General features: G+C 42.9%; 1 protein-coding gene across 3 annotated transcripts in view; it reads left to right on the top strand.

The window, feature by feature from the left end:
• LOC129176555 (ephrin type-B receptor 1-B) overlaps positions 1-22,698 on the top strand; it is a 210,154-nt gene that overhangs the window by 118,120 nt on the left and 69,336 nt on the right. For all 3 annotated transcript variants that reach the window (XM_054766697.1, XM_054766696.1, XM_054766698.1), the window contains exon 4: positions 14,262-14,417. In XM_054766697.1, the coding sequence (XP_054622672.1) occupies positions 14,262-14,417 (156 nt within the window). The remainder of the gene's footprint in view (positions 1-14,261; positions 14,418-22,698) is intronic.

Here is a 22,698-nt window from a genome sequence, read left to right as displayed (position 1 = left end):
AACATCTTTGGGGTGATATTGGGAGGTCTCCAATACAGTTTTAGACACACATTTTACCAGCTGAAGTAAAGTGTTCTTTTTATTTAGTTTTTGTCCATCATCAAGTACTCATTCTTCCCTGGTTGGCAGTGGGCAATGGGCAATGGGCATGTTCATTACCCTGTTAAGTTCTAATTGCAGTCAGACTGAAGTGCAGGCACATGTTACCACCTGTTGTGTGCGGTTGTGTCTGTTGCCTTGCCAGCCAGGGAAGGTTTGGCACTGTGTTGTTTCTCTGAATACCAATGACACCTTCTTCATTTCTTTCCCCCCTGCTGCTCTCTGACCAGCCTCCTATCGGACAAATATGCTCTATACCTTGCAGAGCGGGATCTCCCCTGCCTGCAAATAAAATTGACCTTGACTGAAGCCAGTGTGCCAGGCAGAGATAGTACCAGCACAACACTGTGGGTCATCATGAGTCTGTGTGCAGCTGAGAGATTATTTAGCGCCCTTGATTGTTATCAAGTTTATGCTATAGACACAAATGACACCACTCAGCTTCCAAGTCGACTGGTCCCGTCATTGGCTCCTGCCTTTTCAAAAGCGAACATGTGGGCCAAAAATGAAGACTGGCTGTGAGGTTACCATGGTAACAGTCTGCCCAAGGGGCGTAGGCTGTCTGCTAAATTGTGTCCTCATTTGGTGAAGGCACACGCACGCACATTCAGATCTTAATTTATTGCAATTTCTGCTGTCCAGCAGACACCTGCTTTGTGCATTAATTAGCAGATTGATTTCACTTCCAACTTTGAACAACCCATTCAACAACCCTATTATTATTGTTGCTCTCTCTTTTAAGGGCGGGCAATATATGTAAACATATAAGATATGCTGTCTATTGTAAAGGATTCCCTTTAATCTGTCTGTTTCATCTCATTTACCTCCTTATACATAACATATCTTGCTTCCCTTGTGATCAAGTCAAAGCAGGATTACACCGCAGCACAGTCTGAAGCCTAATTGGACAATACATCACCGTTCTCAGGAGGTTCAGCCATTGTTCGCTACCATTTCTGCAGTTTCAGATATTGCCGCATTCATAATTTGGGAGGAAAGAGTTGTGGTCAGTAGTCTGAATACACGCATCATGGACATTCATGCCTTATGAATGTCTTCCTGTGTCTTCATTTTGGACTCTAGATGATTTATTTGTTCTTTTTCCAGGGTGGAATATATACAGTAATCCCTCGCCACTTCAATCTTCGAATTTCATTGCTGTTTCATTGCTAAATGAAGCAAAATATGAATATTAGGCATTCAAAAGACGCATTCAAAGACGTTGAGATGATATTTAATATTCTCCACTGGTCACTAGATGTCAATAAAGTTAAATTGATGAGACAATAAGCACCGCAGGAAGTACAGTACAGAACACAAAGTAAAAAAACGACAACAAAAAGGCTTATTTACTCTTATTATGTCTACTATATTTGGCAATACGAGTGTAAAGGTGACTATAGTGTTTTTTTTTTGTCTAGAGGGCTCAAATAATGTTTAAAACCGTATTTAGAAGGTCATAAGACAGGTTTTCTAACTATATAAATTTAGATTTATAAAAGGGAGTCCTACTTTGTGGAAATTCGTTTATGGTTTTGGCACCAATCAACAGTGATAAACGAGGGACGCACATCTTTTTAAAGATTTTTAAAAACAAGAATTGGATGCAAAAATTTCATCCAAATTATACATACCTAGTGCATTTCAATTAATTTGAATATTGTACAAAATGTATTTGATACTAGCATGATTTGTTACAGAAAATTCCAAATAAATATTGTGCATGCAATTCTTTCTTTATAAAATTCAAGATGTATGTGGTATAATCATTCCACCCTAAAAAGTGGTTGAAATACATAATTAAAACCCACAAATTAATATGAGATCGGAGTCTATAGTGAGTGTATGGCTAGCTAGCTATCATCCACATACACTCCATATACATGCACACAGATACACCATCCTCTTTTATTTTATTTTATTTATTTATTTATTTTTTTTAATTGCATCATAGACACTATCACACCTTATCACATACACGGGTGGGGCGGGCTGGATTGGGGTGCCTCGTGCACCTCGGCGTCTGCCCGCCAGGGTCGCGGTGTGGCCGGGGGCCTGGCCGTCGCGGTGGCTCGCCCGGGGCGGCCTGGCCTGTGGGGTGCCCTTGTCTGGTTCGCCTGCCCTTCCCTGGGGTGGCCCTCTGGGGCCTGTTGATGCCGGGGCTTGCGCCGGGGGGGGCGGCTTGCGGTGGACTGACACGTGCCGCGGGCGCCTCTGCGCTCTTGGGGCGGGTTCGGCGGTCTCCGGGGGGCGGTGCTGGTGCTTCGGGTGGCCCGTGTGCTGTCGCGGCGGCCGGTGGTTGCTGCGCTGTGGCGGCTGCTGGGGCGCCGGGCCAGCTGGTGGGTTGGGGCTTGGTCATGCTTGCGGGTACTGTGGGCCTGGGTGGCGGGGTGGGGGTGGGGGGGCGGGTGCCCTGGGGCCGGGCTCGCTGGGGGGGGTCGTGCTCTGCCGGGCGCTTGGGCGTCTGTCGCCGTTGCGCTTTGTGCGCTGCCGGGCCGCTGTCTGTGTCCTCGCCTCCCCCGGTCTGTCTGTGGGCTTGTCGGGGGTGGGGCTCCGGTGCGCGGGTGGTGCGCTGTCGGCTCTGGTGGCATGTGGCTGGTCTGGCTTCTGGTGGTTTGTGGGGGCCGTCGGCTGGTCGGCTGCTGGTCTCGCCTTCTCGGCTCTGGTGCTTGGCCTCCCTGCGGCTTGGGGTGTGGTGCTCCCGCTCTCTCTTCGGGGTTTGCTGGCCCGCGGGTCTCGGTTGGCGCTGTGTGGTGGTTCGCCTGGCTGCTCGCCCGTTTTCCCGCCTGCCTGCTCGGTTTCCCGCTCTCCTCCTCGCTGACTCCCTTGTCTGCCTCGCTGGCGGCGTCCTACCGCTGGGGGGGTGTGGCCGGGTGTCTTCCTGCTCCCCGGCGGTCTGCGCTCTCCGCCCCTGGGTTCTGAATCGTATGTCTGGGACCCCGGGGTCCCCGGCTCCGCTGCTCCTTGGGTTACCAACGGGGGATAGGGTGGGGCTTCCGGGTGTCGGGCAGTCGACCACTGTGTGTGTGTGTGTGTGTGTGTGTGTGTGTGTGTGTGTGTGTGTGTGCGCGCTTGAGTAAGTAAGAGTGTGTATGAGCGTGCGCATAGGGGTGTGTTTGTGCGTAGGAGTGTTTATGTGCGTGTGTGTGGGTGCGTAGGAGTGTGTATGTGCGTGCGTGTGTGTATTTTTATTTATTTATTTATTTTAGTTATTTATTTGGGGGGGGGGGGGGGGGGGGGGCATACAGGGGTTTGCTCCGTGGGGTCAGGTGCTGGGCGATACATCTCTGCCGCCCGTGCCTCCGCCGGGTGGGTGGAGGGTGTGCCTCCTGCATCCCTTGGCGGGGCGGCCCTGTGTCGGGGGTCGGGCGGGGGTTGGCCCGGGGCGGGCTCCGCTCCCTGGGGGTGGGGGTGGCGGTGGGGGGGAGTTGGCGCTTCCGGCGCGGGCGGGCTTCTTTCCGGCTGTGGAGGCGTCTCTGGGCCTGCCGGTTTGTGGCCCCCGGTACCCGTCTGCCTTTGTGGGGTGTGATCTCTCGCTGGTCTCAGGGGTTGGCAGTCCTCCGGCCCGCTGGCGCCCTGTCCTTGGCTGGGATTGCCTCTCTTCGGCCCCTTACTGGTCTTCCCGGGGGGGGGGGGCTCTCTGGGCTGGCTCTTGGGGCACTGATCTTTGTGCTGCCTGCCCCTATGGGCCTGGTGGCCTTCTGGCGGCCGGGGCCCGGCCTTGCTATTTGGGGCGGGGCTCTCTGGGAGGTGGAAGGCGGCCCCTTTCCTTTCATGCACTCTCAGTGACAATCACACGCCCACACATTCCTGCACCTTTATATATATATATGAAGTCTTCCTTACATACAGAGATACCTGTACATGTGCACACTCACAGTACATACGTACTTCCCCACATTACTCACTGAGTTATCCAGGGTGTTATTATGTTGTTGGTTTTATTACAGCGACGGTGATTTCAGCAGTATGACTATATATATATATATATGTGTGTATGTGCGGTATATATGTGTATATATATGTATATATATATATATATATATATATATGTATGTATATATATATGTATGTATGTGTATGTATGTATGTATGTGTGTATATGTATATTTTTTTTTTACAATGATGTGCATTACAGTAACTTTAATTCTATTCACTATCATGGATAATCATTTCATTACTACAGTTATGTGTGACTGTTTCAATGCGGTATTATCATGGTGATCACTATCATAATTCATCATTTCATGACTGCTATTGTGTGCGACTGTTTCAATGCAGTATTGTCATTGTGATCACTGTCATAGTTCATCATTTCATGACTGCTATTATGTCTGATTGTCATTGACAGCTTTGTCATTGCGGTTGTTGATATTGATTTGTCCTTTATCCTTGTTCGTCTTTATAGTTGTCACGGACATTTATTTGCTGATGTCGTTCTGTATGTTTCTGTTGTTCTGTCACAATTGTTGTTGTTGCTGCTGTTGTCCTTGTCTCTTGTCTCTCTTTTTTTTGTTTTTGTCCCCCCCCCGTTTCCTTTTCTCTTCTTCTCTGTCCCCTCCTGCTCCGGTCCGGGCGCTCCAAATTTGCTTTATAACAAGCATCAAGGTCGAATAAATTTTGTATGACAGGGGAAGTGTATATCACACTTCTCTCTGGCAGAGTAAATCTGTTGAGCACTTGACGGCATTTAGGTATACAATTCTATCTGCTTTAAAGGCTGGACAGGACAGGGGAAAAAAAAAAAAAAAAAAAAAAAAAAAAAAAAAATATAGTGAGTGTATGGAAACTTCGGACCACAACTATGTTAGATTGAGGAGAAGCACTAAGGCAGCATTTTTTGTGTGAATTTGTTGTGGTTACATGTCTGGGCGTGGAAGTGGGGTCATGACACAGCCAGAATGGATGCATGATTAATGATTAGTGGGAGGGAACCGTTGAGCAGCATTGAAAAGCAGATGGAACTTGGTTGTGTGCTCTTTCAATCATCCCTTTATTCCTGATAAAATCTCACAGGCCTGCTTTCCTTCCTGCTTGCATTCTCTGTGTGTACGAGATTAGAAGGTGACGATGTGAAGGCAGAGGAGACTGACACTGACCAGACTTGCCACATCACGTCACCGCGTTGAACCCTGAATGCCTTTTAAATAAGAAAGCTTGTGTAAGAAGTTACATACATTTAAGCTGAATGACTCCCTCTTGACCCATATAAGCAATTTATTGAAGATGTTTTGGAGCCATGCCCTTAAAAAGGCAGTTTGTCCCCATCTTATAAAGGCCTGTGGGCATTCTGTGATGCTTCTGAAAAGCCTTTGTTTCAAGCCCGGCCTTTGTCTCAAATAATTGTATTGTGCTGTTCAATGACCTTGAAGAGAAAATGAACACCTGGGCTGGAGAAGCATCTCATTACGTGGATGGTGGCAGGAAAATGAGCAGTGACAGATGAAGAGGAAGGCTGAATACCAATGGGCTCTACCGGCGTTTGAACTTTTGTTTTTGTTGTCACATTGTCTGCCAACCCCCCCAAACCTTCTTGACAAACAAAACGTCAAATAATGATAGACAAATCTACACAGCACAAGCACCCTCCTGTGGCTTGAACAGGGGATCTGTCTCTTAGAGTGACTGATGAACAAAATACTGAAATGGGGGTCATCCGGGGTCTTAACCTAATCATAAGCATGTCAGAATGAGTGTTTTGCGAATAAGGGGGTCTATGTGTGACTGCAAAGCCTCTGCAAAGACTATGATCCATCCCATGTGATAAATGAGGGCCGGGGTTAAGGATGTACTCAAAGCTCTTACCCCATTTGTGGGTCAGACACAATTTTTTAAGCCTTCAGACACGCCAAGGTGGTGGTTTCAAAGCTGAGACAATTACAAAAATAAGTGTATTAACAAAACTAGTCAGAAGGGAAAAAATGGACAGGGTGAGTGTGGAATCAAAAATAATTCAGTGTGAAGGGCTTCTGCTCTTAAATGTGATTTCTTTTCACATTTTTTGGAGGACGCATTACCGTCTTTTGTGACTAATCCTGGAACAAGTATTTCCATTAGGCTCCACAAAATGACGCAAAAGGGCAATCATGCCATTTTCGTTACTAGTGACGTGCGGTTGGACACTGGAATAATGATACCACCGATACCATATATTTATGCTCTAAAATCAAAATATTGATCATTTGGATATCTCTGTCATTTGAGGTCATGCATATCATTAACAGGGACATGGTGGAAAGCAACTAAATGACTGAGATCTTGGCTAAATGATACGCGGTTTGTGGGAACTACTTTTTCTTACGCCTGGTACGCAATGCGTAAGCGCACGGCACACTGCTCAATCAGCCTCAGTCTGTTGAAACGATGGCCGATCGTAAAGGGAGCCATGTGTGAATTGTGAATTAGTTTCCATGCTTATTGTAATTTTTAATAATTAATAATGTCTTTAAATTGTTTTACTATTTTCCTTATTTTCTTTTTTTATTGTTTAAAACACAGTTTTCACATATGTTCCTGTTTTTTTTTCTGTGGTTGTATATTAGCTTGGCTATATTGCAAATAACTCTGCTATACCGCAGCATACTTTCGAGTTAAAATAAGTAAGTTTATTGCTCTGATGTCTGATGATTTTAAATATGCTACTTTTTCAAATTTACTAGACACATTAGGTGGATATGCACAAAGCACCGATACCAGCCTGAATTTTACTCAGTATCAGATTGGAAAGGAAATCAGTGGTATCACACATCACTAAACGTTACTCTTTACTCAATGCCAGATATCTTCATCTTCCCAGGGGCGCAAAACCGTTAAAAGTGTTAAAATGTGTTACATCAGAAATGAGTAAGGGTGGGACGATGTGACACAACCTGGAAATCTGAAGACTAAAGCATTCATTGACCCGTTATTTACGTATGTGCTATATTCAACTAAATCCAAATAATATATTAATGTTGTGTATTTATAAAAATATCAAGTAAGGTATTGTGAAAAACACCAAATCTGCAACGACAAAACCACAATCAAATGGAAGTTTGAATCCTGTTTAAAATATCTCGCTAGGGATAGATACACGTATAAAAGCCAATGATCAGTGGTAATGACGTCAGCTTGAACATGTCATTTTCTCCCTGGACTCTCTCTGTAGCTTATCATTCCCTTCCTGTCTGTCAAGACATTGTCCAACTGTGAGTAGAGCTGCAAAAGTAACCTTCATGCTTTTACTTTAAAGCTGTGCCAAAGGAACAAGCTGGGCGGAGGGGTGGGGGTGGGTGAAGTCCGTGTACTGTAACCTTGATTGGTCGAAAAGCCATTTCCAAACTTGTCTTGTTCATAATCCTTTTCAATGGCTGCCCCCAACTCCCCACTGCAATTTTTCATGTGATCCTGCATGCGCCAGTTTATTCTTCCATGTCAGCCTTAATATAATTCTTATTCTGCTCGACCTATAAATCCCACGTCTCCAATTAATTCTTATTCTTACCGCTGGACGCATTTTGCAACGGCACGTTTGCGACACGTGACACGGTGCCTGCCTGCCTCCGTGTATGATGCATAGCCTGCAGCGTACACTTCATTATATGCTCGGCAAGAATGTGGTCCAGTCATATGGTCCAGTCTAACCTCTGAAACCTAACTCCAGCTCCCGGCTGTTATTGAAGCCTGCTGTTAGAGGTCCTTATGTAGAACACATTCTGAATGAATGCATTATGCTGTTGTGGAAAAGACAAACAACCTGATTTTAGCATCCAACGTCAAGGAAAAGTACCTGCTCAGGCAAGGACTGACACTTCAGATATCACTGACACATCTCACCCGATGGGGCTGGTGGCAGGAAGCAACACAAGGTCATCACAGTTAGGTTGTGATGACTAGTGAGCGCCCTTCCTCAGCTGACATACCCCTGTCAGTTCACCGCAGAGTGACTGTTATATCTATCAAGGTAGCAGGGATGCAAAGCTGTCAATCACTGAGGAGATGGAAGAGAAGAGCAAACAATTCCTCACCGGTGGGAGAGACAATGTGATGGCGGCAGTGGTGAAATGAGAAAGAACGGAGGAGAGAACAATGCTGGAAGATCTCTGTGGAGACCACTTGAAAGGAGAGGAATGTTTTGTTTCTGGATGCAGCCAGTTCAGTTGTGGGTTATTTTCCCACAGGGGAGACTAATTGCTTGTTGATCTCGTGTTCCATCCTCCTCCTGCGTCTGAAAACCAACACAACCGATGAATGATGGCTCCATGCAGGACAGGAACTCTCCACCTCTTCCACTCCAAATATTCACAAATGAGATAAAATACTAAATTTGGCCCTCTTCCAAATTAAATGAAGCATGCCTCAACCCACCGCTGCCTCTTTTTTTGAATCCACTGTGGGTTTGCTAACGTATCGCTTTCTCAGTCTCTCCCATCTCTCTCGCTCCATGAAGCAGGTCACTAATGTAATGAAGTTAACGGTGGGATTCATGCACATATTATGTATCGGTAAGCTACTTTGACACATGTTGGAATTCTCCTCCTGCGCTCCAAGCTTGTTTCTGCACAAGTCGACTTTGTTCAAGCATGCACATTGAATCATCTCAAGTTCTGTCTGAAAAGTCAAGCCGATGTAATGGGGTCAACGGGAGTGCTGGGTAAATCAGATCAGTCCATTTACTCTACAGGTGCTGTGTAGTGGGTGGTGTCAGTAACAGACGGGGTTCTCGAGGTTATCCCTTTAAATTCTGTTGGGTTTTTTTTGTCTAAAACGCCAAAAAAGAAATCATACCCAAAATAAATGTAAAGCTGTTCTTGAACTATTTGGAATAGAGGCATGACTTTGGGGTGTTTTGAAAAGCAAACAACTACGACTGACACTGAGGAATAGGAGTTTGGATACACTGAAAAATAATGTTGTTTTTTTTTTTTTTTTGCCTTTTTTTGCCCTCTTTTTTTAAAAAACAGGACTGGAAAACACAATAGAACCATTGCTTGAAGCCTTACATAGTCCCCTTTAGAATTTGACAATAATACTCCAAATAATGACTATCTTACACAGGTTTTTCTAAAGCCGGGATCAGGCGTGTTCCAAAGTCTTCACTAGCAATTTGGCCATTTGTTCATAATTGTTTGTAAAATACCTTAGAGACAGAAAAAAAACTTCAAAGGTGAAACTTCGAAGCACCATCTGCAAGGAGTTCTACAGTATAGTCGTCCCACACCACTTTGTGGTTTGAATTTTGCAGTTTTACTCTATCATGTTTTTTCAAAAATATATGAATGAATAAATAATGCTGTTTCATTCTTGAATACGGCCTATTATTAATAGTATTCTACACTAGTCACCAAGTGTGAATAATGTTAGTGACACACACCAAAACCACATCTGATCGCTGGAACAACAGGCTTTTGAATTATCTTACAACAGGCACAAATATACCCAATAAAAAGATAGATATGGTTGTGGCCATAACCCATGCCAAGCTAAAACCCAACTTTGAATTTCCGACGTCACTTCCTGTCCGCCCGCAACTCAAGTCCCTAGAGAACACATTGATATCAACACACACGAGCACAAGTCTTATTTATGTCTTAGATGGCTTGTTTACTTTTAATAAAAGTAAAGGTGACTATAGGGGTGTTAGTTCACGTCTTGTGGTCTTTAACAATGTTAAAATCCATATTCAGAAGGTTGTAAACAGGCTTTCTATGCTCTAAATATGAAAATACCCATCCATCCATCCATCCAATCTATTTTCTATGCCGCTTATCCTCATTAGGCTCGCGGGGGTATGCTGGAGCCTATCCTAGCTGACTTCGGGCAAGAGGAGGGGTACACCCTGGACTGGTCGCCAGCCAATTGCAGACTATTAATATATGTTATTTATAAATAAGGAATCCTACTCCGGGGGAATTCACTTATCACGGTCGGGTCTGGAACCAATTAACTGCAAAAAAAGAAGGAATTTCTCTACAGTATTTATTCGATTGTTTGCGATATGGCCTCTAGGTACTTTCACCACAATGTCCCTTGAGAGTGTCAATGTTCAATATATGGAAAAACTATTCGGACACCAGGAGAAAATATGGAGTTGGTCTCCCTCTCTTTGTAGCTACAACCATTTCCACTCTTCTGGGAACACTCTTCTTGGAGTGTCTGTGGGGATTTGCATTTGTTTATCCAGCCATGCGTTTATGGACTTTCCTTTGGCCACTGGAGGTCATGGTGAAAAACAAAAGGGCAAAAGAAAAGTTGCCCAAATAGTAGAACCAAGTGCAATGACGTTTGGCCAGTGAAATGTTCTTGTTCCGTTTGGTAAGTTATTATGCTTATAATATACAACTGTATTTTTCCTGTACCGAAAAAAGTCTCAAAAAGATGGGTCGTCTTATATATTTGGGGTCCAGAGAGTAATACATGCAAAACAGGAAGTGGCTCCAATCTCTCTCTCTCTCTCTCTCTCTCTCTCTCTCTCTCACATACACACGCGCACACACACACAGTGACCTTGAGAGAAGATGTCAAGGAAAAAAATGGTCTCAATGGTTGGACAATTAGCTAACAAAAGAAGTGGTGATCAATACAGCAGCCATGAATCAACGTATGAACAACCAAGAAATAAGATTTAAAGTAGTCTACTAGCTATTTCACTGACATTGAAAACATGATTTTTATGAAGAAAGAGTATTTATTGTTTTTTTTTTTGCGATTGTTTTTGTGTTTTGTTTTTTAAAAAATTATTACCCAAAAATGGATTTTCCGAGAGGTTGTCTTGTATTTAGGGTCGTCTTATATTAGAGTCAATACAGTATACAGTAGGGATGTCATGAGACACCCAACTCACAAGACAAGACGATACACAAGATTAGGTCCGCAAGAACAAGACGAGATGACGTTTTAACATTACATAATTTTAAGAAAAGTACAATAAAAACCTATGGTTGGACAAACAAACGTTTGTATTTAACTGATTCACAAAACAATGCAGGTGCGTTTTGAAATTATTATTGTCCACCAAATTGATGCTAAGCAATGTTATTGTCTACATTTTTTAACCTCTGTTATGATATATTATCATTATTATTACATATATAATAATGAAAAAATACTGTAATGCAATATTTCCTTTAATACTGTACGTCATCGTTCACTCTGTAAAGTTACCATGTCGCTATATTGTCAACACGGATCTATTCTATGTATGAGGCGTGTTATGAAGCGAAACCAGTGAACGCCCAGCCAAATATAACAGGTGTAAATAGAACCGCTCTGTGATTAGGGATGCAGTCAAGTCTGAACATGTACGTAGATTGATCTGACTAATCTTAAGTAACTCTGATCAAATGTAAAATTATTACAACTTCTGCTTGGACAATAAACATGGAGACAGCTGTTCAACTTGGATGGGAAAAACAGCCACTTGTCACTCACTGACGATGACGCTGGGAACACAGAGGTGGGTTGGGTTGCAAGGGTGTGCCTGAAGCACTTCATGTGCGCTTACAATATTGCGTTGCACACTGCCACTTCCATATTACTGTATTATCATTCATAGTAGCGATGACATAGTTCACAGTCTTTTTGGCTTCTGGCTGCCCTGTTCTCGTGAGACAGCTTTTCTCCAAATGAGAAATCGTGTCATGTTTTAATCTTGCGAGTTCTCGCGACACCCTTAGTATACAGTGGAACTTCGGCTACCGTTGTTAATGTTCCAGAAGGCCTGAATTTTTCCCATAAGAAATAATGCAACTCCAATTTATCAGTTCCGGACACCCAAAAATGTTAACACAAAACACATTTTCATACATTTACAATTATACTTTCACAGAAAACAATTCGAAATGTATATAAATGATGAATTAAAGGGATGAATTGATGATTTTACCTTCATTGAAGACTTGATTGTTGACAAAGAGGGCTATGAGGCCAGAGAGATCCACATGTTTTGCTATGAGTTATTATTTTATTTATTCAACAGTGTTTCTCACCTTCTTTATCAAAATGCTGGCGCATGCAACTTTCTTTGGCTCCATTGTGGGTTATTTTGCAGACCAGCAGAGACTTGTGGTGTAATTGTGTTAGTTAGCAAAGAACTGTAGTCACCCACCGATGGAGTCACACTCTGACGATGGAGCTGGAGCTGTGAGAGGGTGCTGAGATGCTAACATTTTGTGCTAAAAATACATTGCCAACACAGTTGGACTCACGCAAGTGTATTAATAACACGACACGATGCGCGCCATATTGTACGCTAACCGGAAAATGTACATAAACGAAGGCAAAATTTTGCCGTAAATTTTCAACGTTAACTGAAAAACATTGCAAACCGGCATATACGCCAACCAAGGTTGCACCGTATGTCTTATATTTGAGTACAGTGTGCCCAAAATGTCTTAATAAGATGCATAATTGAAATTCAGGAGTCTAGCAAAACACTAAACGTATCATTTTAATTGATTGAACAGTTTGTCCATACACGGTAGTGTCTGCCTGGCCAACATAATTTGTTTCAGTTACGTCCCATTGAACAAACACAACAAGGTATTGGATTTTTGTTGTTGTTTTTCCCAGTCACAAAATTCCTTGATCTGCATTTTATCAGTGTGTAATCTCTCATATCCCAAAGTTATTGCTTTTGCAGCCGTTTCTTGCCCCTTGTTGACAGTGTTTAAGAGTCTCAATATTCTTCAATTAGGAGGTGTGTCGCCTCAAATATGATGTAATTTATGCATATTACAACTCAACAGAGGCCACAAACTTAAACTGGCATACGAGATAGAACTTCGCAATGCGCACACACAGAAACTGTTTATGTTGCTGTTTCTGAAAACCCCGCTAGAATGTGCATACGTACACACAAACACACTTATTCATGGTCCTAAGATAGCTCGGGTGCAATCGCGGCATTGCAGTTTGTTTTGCTCCTTGTGAAACGTGGCTTTAATCTGCCTTGAAGCTCCTGGGGTTGTTTTATAAGCTGTTTGTGGTTGCTGGGGTCTAGCCCTGTGTGTACGTGTGTTTGTATGTGGTGGCTGTGTCTGTGACGAGACATCAAGACAGTCAGTTACACGCCGCTGTGTCTGGCAGCAGCACCAAAGGAGGGAGAACAGGCACTGTTGGGTGCAATGGCTCCTGTGTGTGTTTGTGTGAGTGTATATAGGCCTCCTTTTAATCCTTCACCCAGTTTCACACTCCATACGTTTAGCCAGCAACTCATCGGAGAATAAATAGAGCTGTCCTGTTCGGCCATTTTTAACAGCATACTTGTAGTAGTAAATCAGCATTTTTCAATATATTTTTTTATGATATATTTGATATCAAGATTTCATTTACTACGCTCCCCACCGAGGGGAAACCCTTGGTTATAATTGCTGCGTAATCATTTTATCTTCAACACATTCAACTTTGTGTGCAGATCTTGCACGTCCGTAGGTTTAAACTTCACAGCATACCCCTCCGTGGTGAAGAAATAACAAATAGTATTTTACCCTACAAGTACATGAAATAGGAGCAACACCTCCAACATAGGTAAGCCGACTGAAATATTAAACATTTATCACGGTTATTACAGTCAGCAAATCCTCCCGCACGGTACACAAGCCCCTTTCGGCTTTGTATTCTTTTGGGTACACAAACTGAGTTATTGCCTGGATTTCAACGTGGTGATATCATCCAAAATCTCAGTCAAATTGAGGGCTTACGTCAAGCTCTGCAAAGTAGCGTGGAACAGTGGCTGACTGACAGTGGACCACCACCGCAAGGTACAGCCATCCTGAGGGAGGTCACTGGTAATCTAATAGTTATTGGGCAAACAAAGCAGTGCCACTGCCGCATGCCAATGCAAATCTGATTAACGTATCGAACCGAATATGAGGTGGTATTTTTTCCCAGGAGATTTTTTTTTTTTTTTTTTTAAACGACAGGGTTTCTCACATTTGGGGTGAGAACAAATTCTCTATTTTGCACAAACTGTACAGTGCTGGACCTAAAAGCATGATGTGTTCAGAGCAACGTGGCCACTGGAGACTGATACATAACACAATCAGATACACACACAATTGAGTCAGTCTCAATATGATCTCCTGTCTGTCTCAGTCTGTTTTCATCTACTTTGATGCCTGCCTACATCATCCTTGTGGATTTACAGTTATTTTTTGACATGTTGTTTGTGTTTTCCCACCCAGCATGCCCGCCTGGTACCTTCAAGTCGACTCAGGGTCCTGGTCTTTGTCTTCAGTGTCCTCCGAACAGCCGCTCAACTGCTGAGGCTGCCACCGTCTGTGTCTGTCGCAATGGATACTATCGCGGCGATGCGGATCAGCCGGACGAACCCTGCACCAGTGAGTACATGATGTGACATAAGTGTCCCGCCTGTAGAAGTGGATTTTGCGCTGTAGTTGCTGTTAAGCCTCGGCCACAAGCGGGTGTACGATTTTTTTGGCCGTGTGATTTGTGGCATTCCCCAGATCGAGTGTTTTTTTTTTGTGGTGGCCATGAAGGAGTAAGATCACCACGCACCCAACGTACAACCCGTAAATCGAACGTGAATACCACACACGAAATCTGAGGCTGCTCAGCTGTACGGCTGTCGCTTCATTCGTACGGCCAATACACGTAAGTTGTAAGACCAACGTCAAGCTTGCAATATAAGCACCGACCTTGCGTTCAATGCAGACTTTGCATGAAGGTTGCAAGAACCCAAGTGCAACGTATGGAAACATTTTTTTGCTCAAACATGGCACCAGCAAAACGTACAAAAGACACAAGTTGACCATACAGACGACACACGAAGACGTACAAAGAAAAACGTAAGCGCCCATAGAGTTTGTTTGACATGACAATGAACCTCTGCGGCTCTATGGCTCAAAAATCAGCATGTCACACACGCGGCCTCTGTGCATTTCTTGCATTTTTTGCACATAGACCGGCCGTAGGAGCCAGTACGGCTGGTTGTGACGTACGCTTTAGGTCACAAAGTGGAATAATAAAATTTAAAAAATCACACAACCTCTATTAACATTTGAAGTACCATTTTAACAATTAACCAATCAAATTCTTATGAGTACATTTTCTGATATTGCAATTTAGTTATTTATGTAATTCTTGTCTGTTTGCCGTCATCCCCTCAAGTCCTACGAAGCAACACTGTCCCGACTATCTGTTGGCCATAATAGTCATCTTAATAAGATTTTTAAAAGAACAATATCCTCAGTATGCCTCTCTGCTGCCGTTCTTCTGAGTTGTTTTCATTTTCATTTTCTTGTAATTGCTTATCAACTAAAGGATGTTTAAAAAAGCAAAATAGCAAGTAGTTATGCTTCCATCTTGTTTTAAAATTAATTCCTTAAAGCTGTGGCGGGACCCCCAGTGCAGCACAGCTGTCTGTTTGGCGGTTCCAAAGTGGTTCCCAAGTGGATGCATCCACACCTTTTAAGGCTTCGGATTCTCTCTCATCACGTCTGGCCTCCCATGGCACAGTACACAACATCTCTCTGCTGAATTAGCGGTTGCTCCATCAAGCACACCATCTGCCTCTACCTTGAGGGCCCTAAACTCTCCCCAAGAGATCTTCACAAGAGGTCCCAAGTGGAGACTATTGAGTGCTGGTATCTGGTACAAACACAGCCTTTATTGGTTCTTACACTCTTTTACTTACACATTAGGTAATTCCTTTTTTTATGGCTTCTACTTCATGCAGTTGTAACCCACCTGGTCCAGCCAGTTCTGTGTTGCACCCGGGCTCAAAATGGGGTCTAAAGAATGAGAGTTGAGAGCGCTAGCCAGGCACTCTACACATGGAGCAGGTCAAGAACCACACTCCTTATGCATTAAAGAAAACCACCCCACTTCCAATACCACTTGGGAGAATGAACAGAATAAGATTTTCATTGCATAGTATAACTGCTGTTTTACGATGCACATGACAATAAAACTCTTGAATCTTGAATCTTGAAGGAAAAACTCGCTCTAAGCAAGAAACTACGATCCAGCCCTTGGGTACCTGACAGGGGACCCGGAACAGTACCCAAAAAACACCCGGATGAGGCCGATGTTCATCATGTCCATCAGGCGCTTGATCAACTCAAAAATGAGTTTTAGAGTGACTATATCCAATGTCTTGGGGAAGAAAATGCTTTCATGTAGATTGGATGCATTTAAAATGTCAACACCCCTTTGAACACTGAGCCTCCACTTCAACTCCTCTTGAAATTTGTTTTAAAGAAATTCTCTTACAACTGAATTTCCAATGCCTCAGCTTAGCTTGATACTCCAGCTTCCCTAGATCTCAGCAGGGGGCGGGCAGTGAGATCATCCTTGTAAGAATCTCTTTAACGCTGTCAGGCCTGATAAGAGCAGCCAGAGTAGCTTAAATCAGGCCGCTCTGTGGCAACAGAAGCCGTAGCGCTTTCTGCAGGCCTGCTTCAGAGGGGCTGGTTCCTGCGTGCTCCAGATTGCTCTGATTAGCTCGCTGATGGATAGTCAGGCGCCTGGCTCTGTCAGCAGGGTGCTTCACGTCATAACCCCCACAACCTCCCCACTGTTCTGCCTTCAGGGATAGGCCATACTATCTCATCGCTACCATCTTCTGCTGACCAAAGCCAAGGCCTAAAGTGAGCAGCCCTTTCTCACAGGAAACCTACTTCCACGTAGTTACCAAACCTGACCCTAGTTTGATGCAGCGCTTCTATGTGTGAAACAGAAAGTGTGAGAATGCTGCAGTAGGGAAACATTTTAGTAGGCTGACGGATTTGTGTGCGAGTCCGAGGAGGTGTGACAAGCTGAGTGGTAGTTAAGGTAAGTCCGGCAGTGAGGCCAGTGCTGATTGGGTCCGAAGGGAGATGGTGTATCCCGTTGCGAGGAATGATACAGGAAAAGAGAGGGTTGTCACAGCAAGGAGGATAGAAGCTTTGTGGGAAGCATCTGACAAACTCTGAAGGGGTTTGGTTTGTGTTTTAGGGTTTGGTTTGATTTACAAGGAACAAGGGGTTGGAAGTACACTGCAGTGAGCCCACAAACATGACCAACTTAAAGTGAGGCAAAATGAAATGTATACGTATGGAAAATGCAAAAAATGTTCTGTTCATGTTTACTTTTTGGAAACCACCAATGCCATCTGCATGAGCCAAATCCTTGGAATGTAATTCAATCAAGCTAAACATAGGGGGAGAACGGAACATAATATGGTTCTAATAGAGTAATCTGGAACCAATACATAAACTGTATCTGTTGCCATCCATCCATCTCTGAATAAGTGCATGAGGTTATCTCTAGGTTACGATCATACGTCGTGAACTCTGTGTTTTTCTTAAAAAAAACAAACACCTCAGACAGTGTGAATCCAAACTGAGCATTATAATCTTTGTCTTTCTAATGATGTGATGGTTGGATGTAAATTCATAGTGCCAAGCGACAAAGCTTGTGTTTGAGCTCTCACCAGCCCACACAACCCTTCAGTGCTCCTCTCGGCTCCTCTGGCTGTGATCGGTATCTGCACACAGGGACCTTCTGTTGCACCCTCGAGCCTGTTTCACATCATGAAAACAAACAGTTTGAAAGAGCAGACACACAAGGCTCGAACCATTCAAAGGGGTTTGGATGAGTAAATAATGTGCACCAGTTTATTTTGGACACGGGGCCCGGGAAGGAAACTGGGCTTTTATAGACATGTTAAATCCTTTTTCACTACGGGGGCAACTAGTAAGCCACCTCCATCTCTACTGGATACATGCATGGGTGTGAAAAATCATATAAATAATGGTATATTTAACACGATGCAGAAGAGAGACACAATATATCTTACATTTTACCGCCTAGGCATGCAAAACATAGGGTAACTTAATCTGCTCCATACATTATGATTGTATTTAAGCAATTAATGGACAATTTTGAACATCAGCTCAAGTAACTCGGATCCTTTCCCTGTAAAGTGCTATCATGTCCATGTAGGTGTAAGAGCACAACAGTAAAAGCATGCCTGTGTGTGTAATGTAAATGTCCAAATGAAACACAAATACCATTTGCACTCTGTTACACCCACTCACTGCCGTTGAGCATATGCCCTGCCTCATTGCACTAGTTCATGTGATTTTACTATTAAAATAAAGGACCCCCCCCCCCCTTTTTTTTTTCCAACACACCCTGCCTGGATATGATGATGTTTCTACCATGAGATATAAGCTAAATGAAAGAAATGTGTATCTGAGAACTATTTTGACTGGCATGGCGAAATGAAGACCACCTGAGAAGGCATGTCCCCAACAAATTAAATCCTATGGCAAATTAAAAATCGCCATGGGCTGCACTAATAGTCCGCAAATCACTGGATAAGTGGCAGTCACACCTGATTTCTCGTGCCATGCCTGCACATGTCTGGCTCAGCTGGAGTCAGGACAACACAGTGAGGACACTGTCACCCCCTGGAATAGATGTCATATAGTATCATGTTATTTTCCCAAGAGTGTATGAATCACACAGATGGAGACAGTGCATAGGAACACATAGCTGGAGCACGTGTGTCACATGCGTTTTCCACTTGGGCACATGTGCATTATGTACATGTTTGGGGAGCATGTACACATACGTGATGTATGGTACACAAGACAGAAGCAGTGTGGATAACCTATAAAGTGCCTATTGTGCAGTAGTGAAGCCTGTTTCACTCTTCCTCATACATGCATAAGCTAATTATGGTGCATGAGGAGATGTCTACTGTACATGTAGACCCAAAAAGGTCATACTCTTCCTTTCACTGACGTCTCTGTTGTTGGGATGCCGAGCCAAGGTACCCCTTCATCCCCTGTTCAGACTTTAACACGTTGACTTATTTGCATCACTACACATCGCTGCCGTTTTCCTGACTTGTGAATTATTTTGAGTCACTCTGCTTATTTATTTTGTGCAAGATGGCGGCTATCACTAATAACTAACCTGAGGCCTGGTCATGTTTATTATATGACACGTGTTGCGCATGAGCTTGTGCATTGGTCAGTCTTACCTTGGGTTTGCGCCTGTGGATTACTTTGAGTCTGTTTACTTCTTTTTGCAAGGTGACAGTTTTCAATAACTGACGGGTGAAATGGCTGCGTTATTTACATGAGAAATCTATGTTGCACATCTGTTTGTGAGTAGGGAATCTTACATTGGGCTTTTACTTTGTGGATTACTCTGAGTCATTAATTTATTATTAAGAACGAGCAGGAGGAATGATGACATTTATTATAGTGGAACCGCTTAGGTCGGTTTTCCTAATGTTGACAACTCGTCTATGTCAGCTGAGTCTGGATCCGCTATGTTCTTGACGTTGACATACATGGTGGACTGCTTTTCTCTACATAAAATGTGGGACCCAAAGGGGTAATTTCTATGAAATATCTACTGTATGTCGACCTGTTTTTAGCATTGTCAACTAACTTATTATCGCGAAGCAGTGTGAAACAACAACAGCGACAAAACTAATAGTTACACAGCGTTACACAGTGACTTCCTCTTCAGTGCAAAGTAAGTTTCAAAATAAAATCATGGCAGTATTGATATGGAGTCTACCACAGCAACTAACAAAATTAACCTGTTGTTGGTTTTTTTTAGATTGGTAGCCACTGGAAGAAAGATTTGTGCATGTACGAAAGCGTCATGGTAATTGCAGTCAAGACCTACAACGAAATTACTGCAGCAGCTCAGTTTGATAAGAAAACAGAAGAATCAAGGCCGCTGTTCATCTATTTGATGGCACCACCAAGCCTTGAACCTGCTAAAAAAACAAAACAAAACAAATCAAAATACAAAAATGCACAAATGTAGGACGATAATGTCAACAAACTGCCATAGGTTAAAAAACATAATTTATTATATACCACCCATTCTATATCACCGATTCTCCTTACTAGGTCTATGGTCAAAGTCACAAGTAAATGTGCAAGCAATGGCTAATTTCGGTTTTGGTTATGTCAGACAGCCAACATGTCCAAGTCTGTTATGAATTGACTGATGTATTTGCCCCTTGGCTTTCTACATGATGCAACTTTAACCAATTTTCCTCACTACTAATTTGTGATTATTAAGGACTGCTCTTACATTTTTTGTCATAAGGAGAGAACTAATAGTGTATTTGCCAGCAGAGCGAGCTTGAAGAGCTAGCCACCGTTATCCAAGGAATAGGTTAGTTCTGCTTCATTTTATATAAAGGTCAAGCTTTACGGGGGATAAATCGCTTCCAAATGGGCTCTGCAGGGCAGTTTTATCCAAGCCGAAGCATCTTTGGCACAGTCATGTGTGTGCTATCCAAGCTGTAACCGAGCAGTGGAGGGAGTCCCACATGCAGCTAAGAATCTATGGGCACTTAACGAACTGTACTCCAATTGAGCAATGTCTGGCGAACAAGTACCATTTTTTACAAAGTCCCAAATCTGAATGCACCACTCGAGCAAAACACAAGTTTTATCGTTTCATGATTTCTCCATGAATATCATTTTGGAGGCTCTGCTCCAGCTGTGAGCTCCTGGGGAATGAATGCAAGCGTGAATCTCCAGAGCCACTTGGATAAGAATACTCCATGCAACACTGCATTTTGCTAAATAACCAATGTTTGATAGACACAAACGTTTCGCTGTATGAATCCTCTGGGTGCGAGTGGAATAAATTAGCATTCCAATTGTGCTGAAGAAAGAAAGAAAAGACAAGTTGATTTTGCCAACAACACAAATCGACCCAATAACACATGATTGAACAGAATAGATTGATTCCTCTGCAGCCAGGCCTTTTGCTTTTAGACTGTAGAATGCAACTTATTGAATTGTTTCTTATGTAAATCCAGGATTCACTGGCTTTGTCTTTCGAAACATGAAACTGATTTTTGAAAGTTATTTCTCCGTTCCACTGCTTCTTGCCAATAACATTTATACAGATTGAGATGCTGTTTATTTCCCTTTTCAAAAATGGCTCCATCTTGGTTTTGTTCTAGGTTTCATCCTGAGAAGGTGTTGTTTCCTTTCCTACGTCACAAAAGTGCTTTCTCATGTGTGGTTGATTTGGTCTTGTATGTATAAGGCAGAGGTGGGGGACTCCAGTCACATGACTTGACTTGAGTCTATTTATTTCTTTTAAACATGCCATTGGGAGCCTTTTATTTTGACTTAGCATAAGCCCTATAAAAGTATTCTTATAATCATATTAGGTTAATAATGTAAAAAGGCTTTTTCAGTGGTGATATCAGTTATTGTTAATGTTGAAATAAAACTCACTGTCTTTCATGATGTGGACATGTGGAAACTGAAGTAGATGATCAGATTTTTGTATGACCTGACTTGATACTTGCTTGACCTGAGCAGTGACTGGACCTGACTTGCTAGATTCTCACCACAATGACTTGGTACTTGCTTGAGACTTGAAGGTTATGACTTGAGACTTACTTGTGACTTCCTCCCACCTTGGGGTGGGCAATTTTGGCAAAAATACAAATCACAATTTGCCACTCTCAACTATTTATTCTGTAAATATTTGTCTAATGTTGAAACAAGTGACTACTTTTTGGTCAACGTCATCCCCTTTGAAGCCAAAGTGTGCCCAAACAACTGACACAGAATTCCTTTTGGGAACAAGCTGCTCGCTTTGTACTGTCCATTCCATAGACTTTACAAATGCGCTGTAGTTTGAGTCTTCCGCCACGTTTCTGAGTAGTGTAGCAGTCAGACTGGAAGGGATCGTGTCACGTGTTTAGTTTTTCTGTTGATGTTCCGGCAGCCTTGACACTTTGCATCCCCTGGCGGCCTGTCGTGTAATTACACGACCCGTCGTAGACGGGGGACACACCGAAATAACCGACACAGCATTTTTATGTCAATTAGAAGCTCTAAATCCTGGTTTTGGTTATTTTTCAATTAATCACCCACCCCTAATCCCACCTGTGGTATAAGGAGTGTGGTTGTAGACCTGTTGTGGGTGGAAAGTGCCTTAAGATGGTGTCTGTTGTGAAATGGTCCTATATAAACAAAACAGACTTATTTGACTTCAATGTAAAATGTGCAAAATATTTATTGCAGAGTCCAAATATAGTGATACTTCGGTTTTTGTTATTAAGTAGTTCCAAAAGGTCAGACAAAAACCAAAACACACAAAAAACCAACGCAAGTATTTCCATAGGAAATAATTAATCTGTTGTAATATTGACAAAAATACATTTTATAGAGAGTAATTATAGTTTTACATGCAACATTTACATACAATGCAAAAAATTACGAATCAAACATTGGACATTTTGACATCATTTTTACCTTCAGTGAAGATGGGGAAGAGGTGAGGGGAGCCATCTTCATACTTTGCAGTCTTACTTAAATTAAATAGTGTTTTGCACGTTCTTTATCAAATTGCTGGCACTGGCAACTTTCTTTCCCATGGCGGGTCTCATAGCAGTTGCACTCAATAAAAAATGCATGGACAGTGAGTCAGCAAAGTGTAGGGACATCTCAATTCCGCAGAATAGCACAGTAGAGGGCAAACGAACCAGTCTGTTACACGCATTTACACACGTATTGTTTGAGTTACACACGTATTGTACAATAATCGAGACCGTGTACAAAAGCTGGCATTGAAAAACCGGGGTTTATTCTGTTGTTGCTATTGATGATG

This window comes from Dunckerocampus dactyliophorus, chromosome 2, assembly GCF_027744805.1.
Source record: "Dunckerocampus dactyliophorus isolate RoL2022-P2 chromosome 2, RoL_Ddac_1.1, whole genome shotgun sequence".
Classification (NCBI taxonomy): Eukaryota; Metazoa; Chordata; class Actinopteri; order Syngnathiformes; family Syngnathidae; genus Dunckerocampus; species Dunckerocampus dactyliophorus.
The sequence above is the reverse complement of the archived record's forward strand: the minus strand, read 5'-3'. Positions and strand labels throughout refer to the sequence as shown.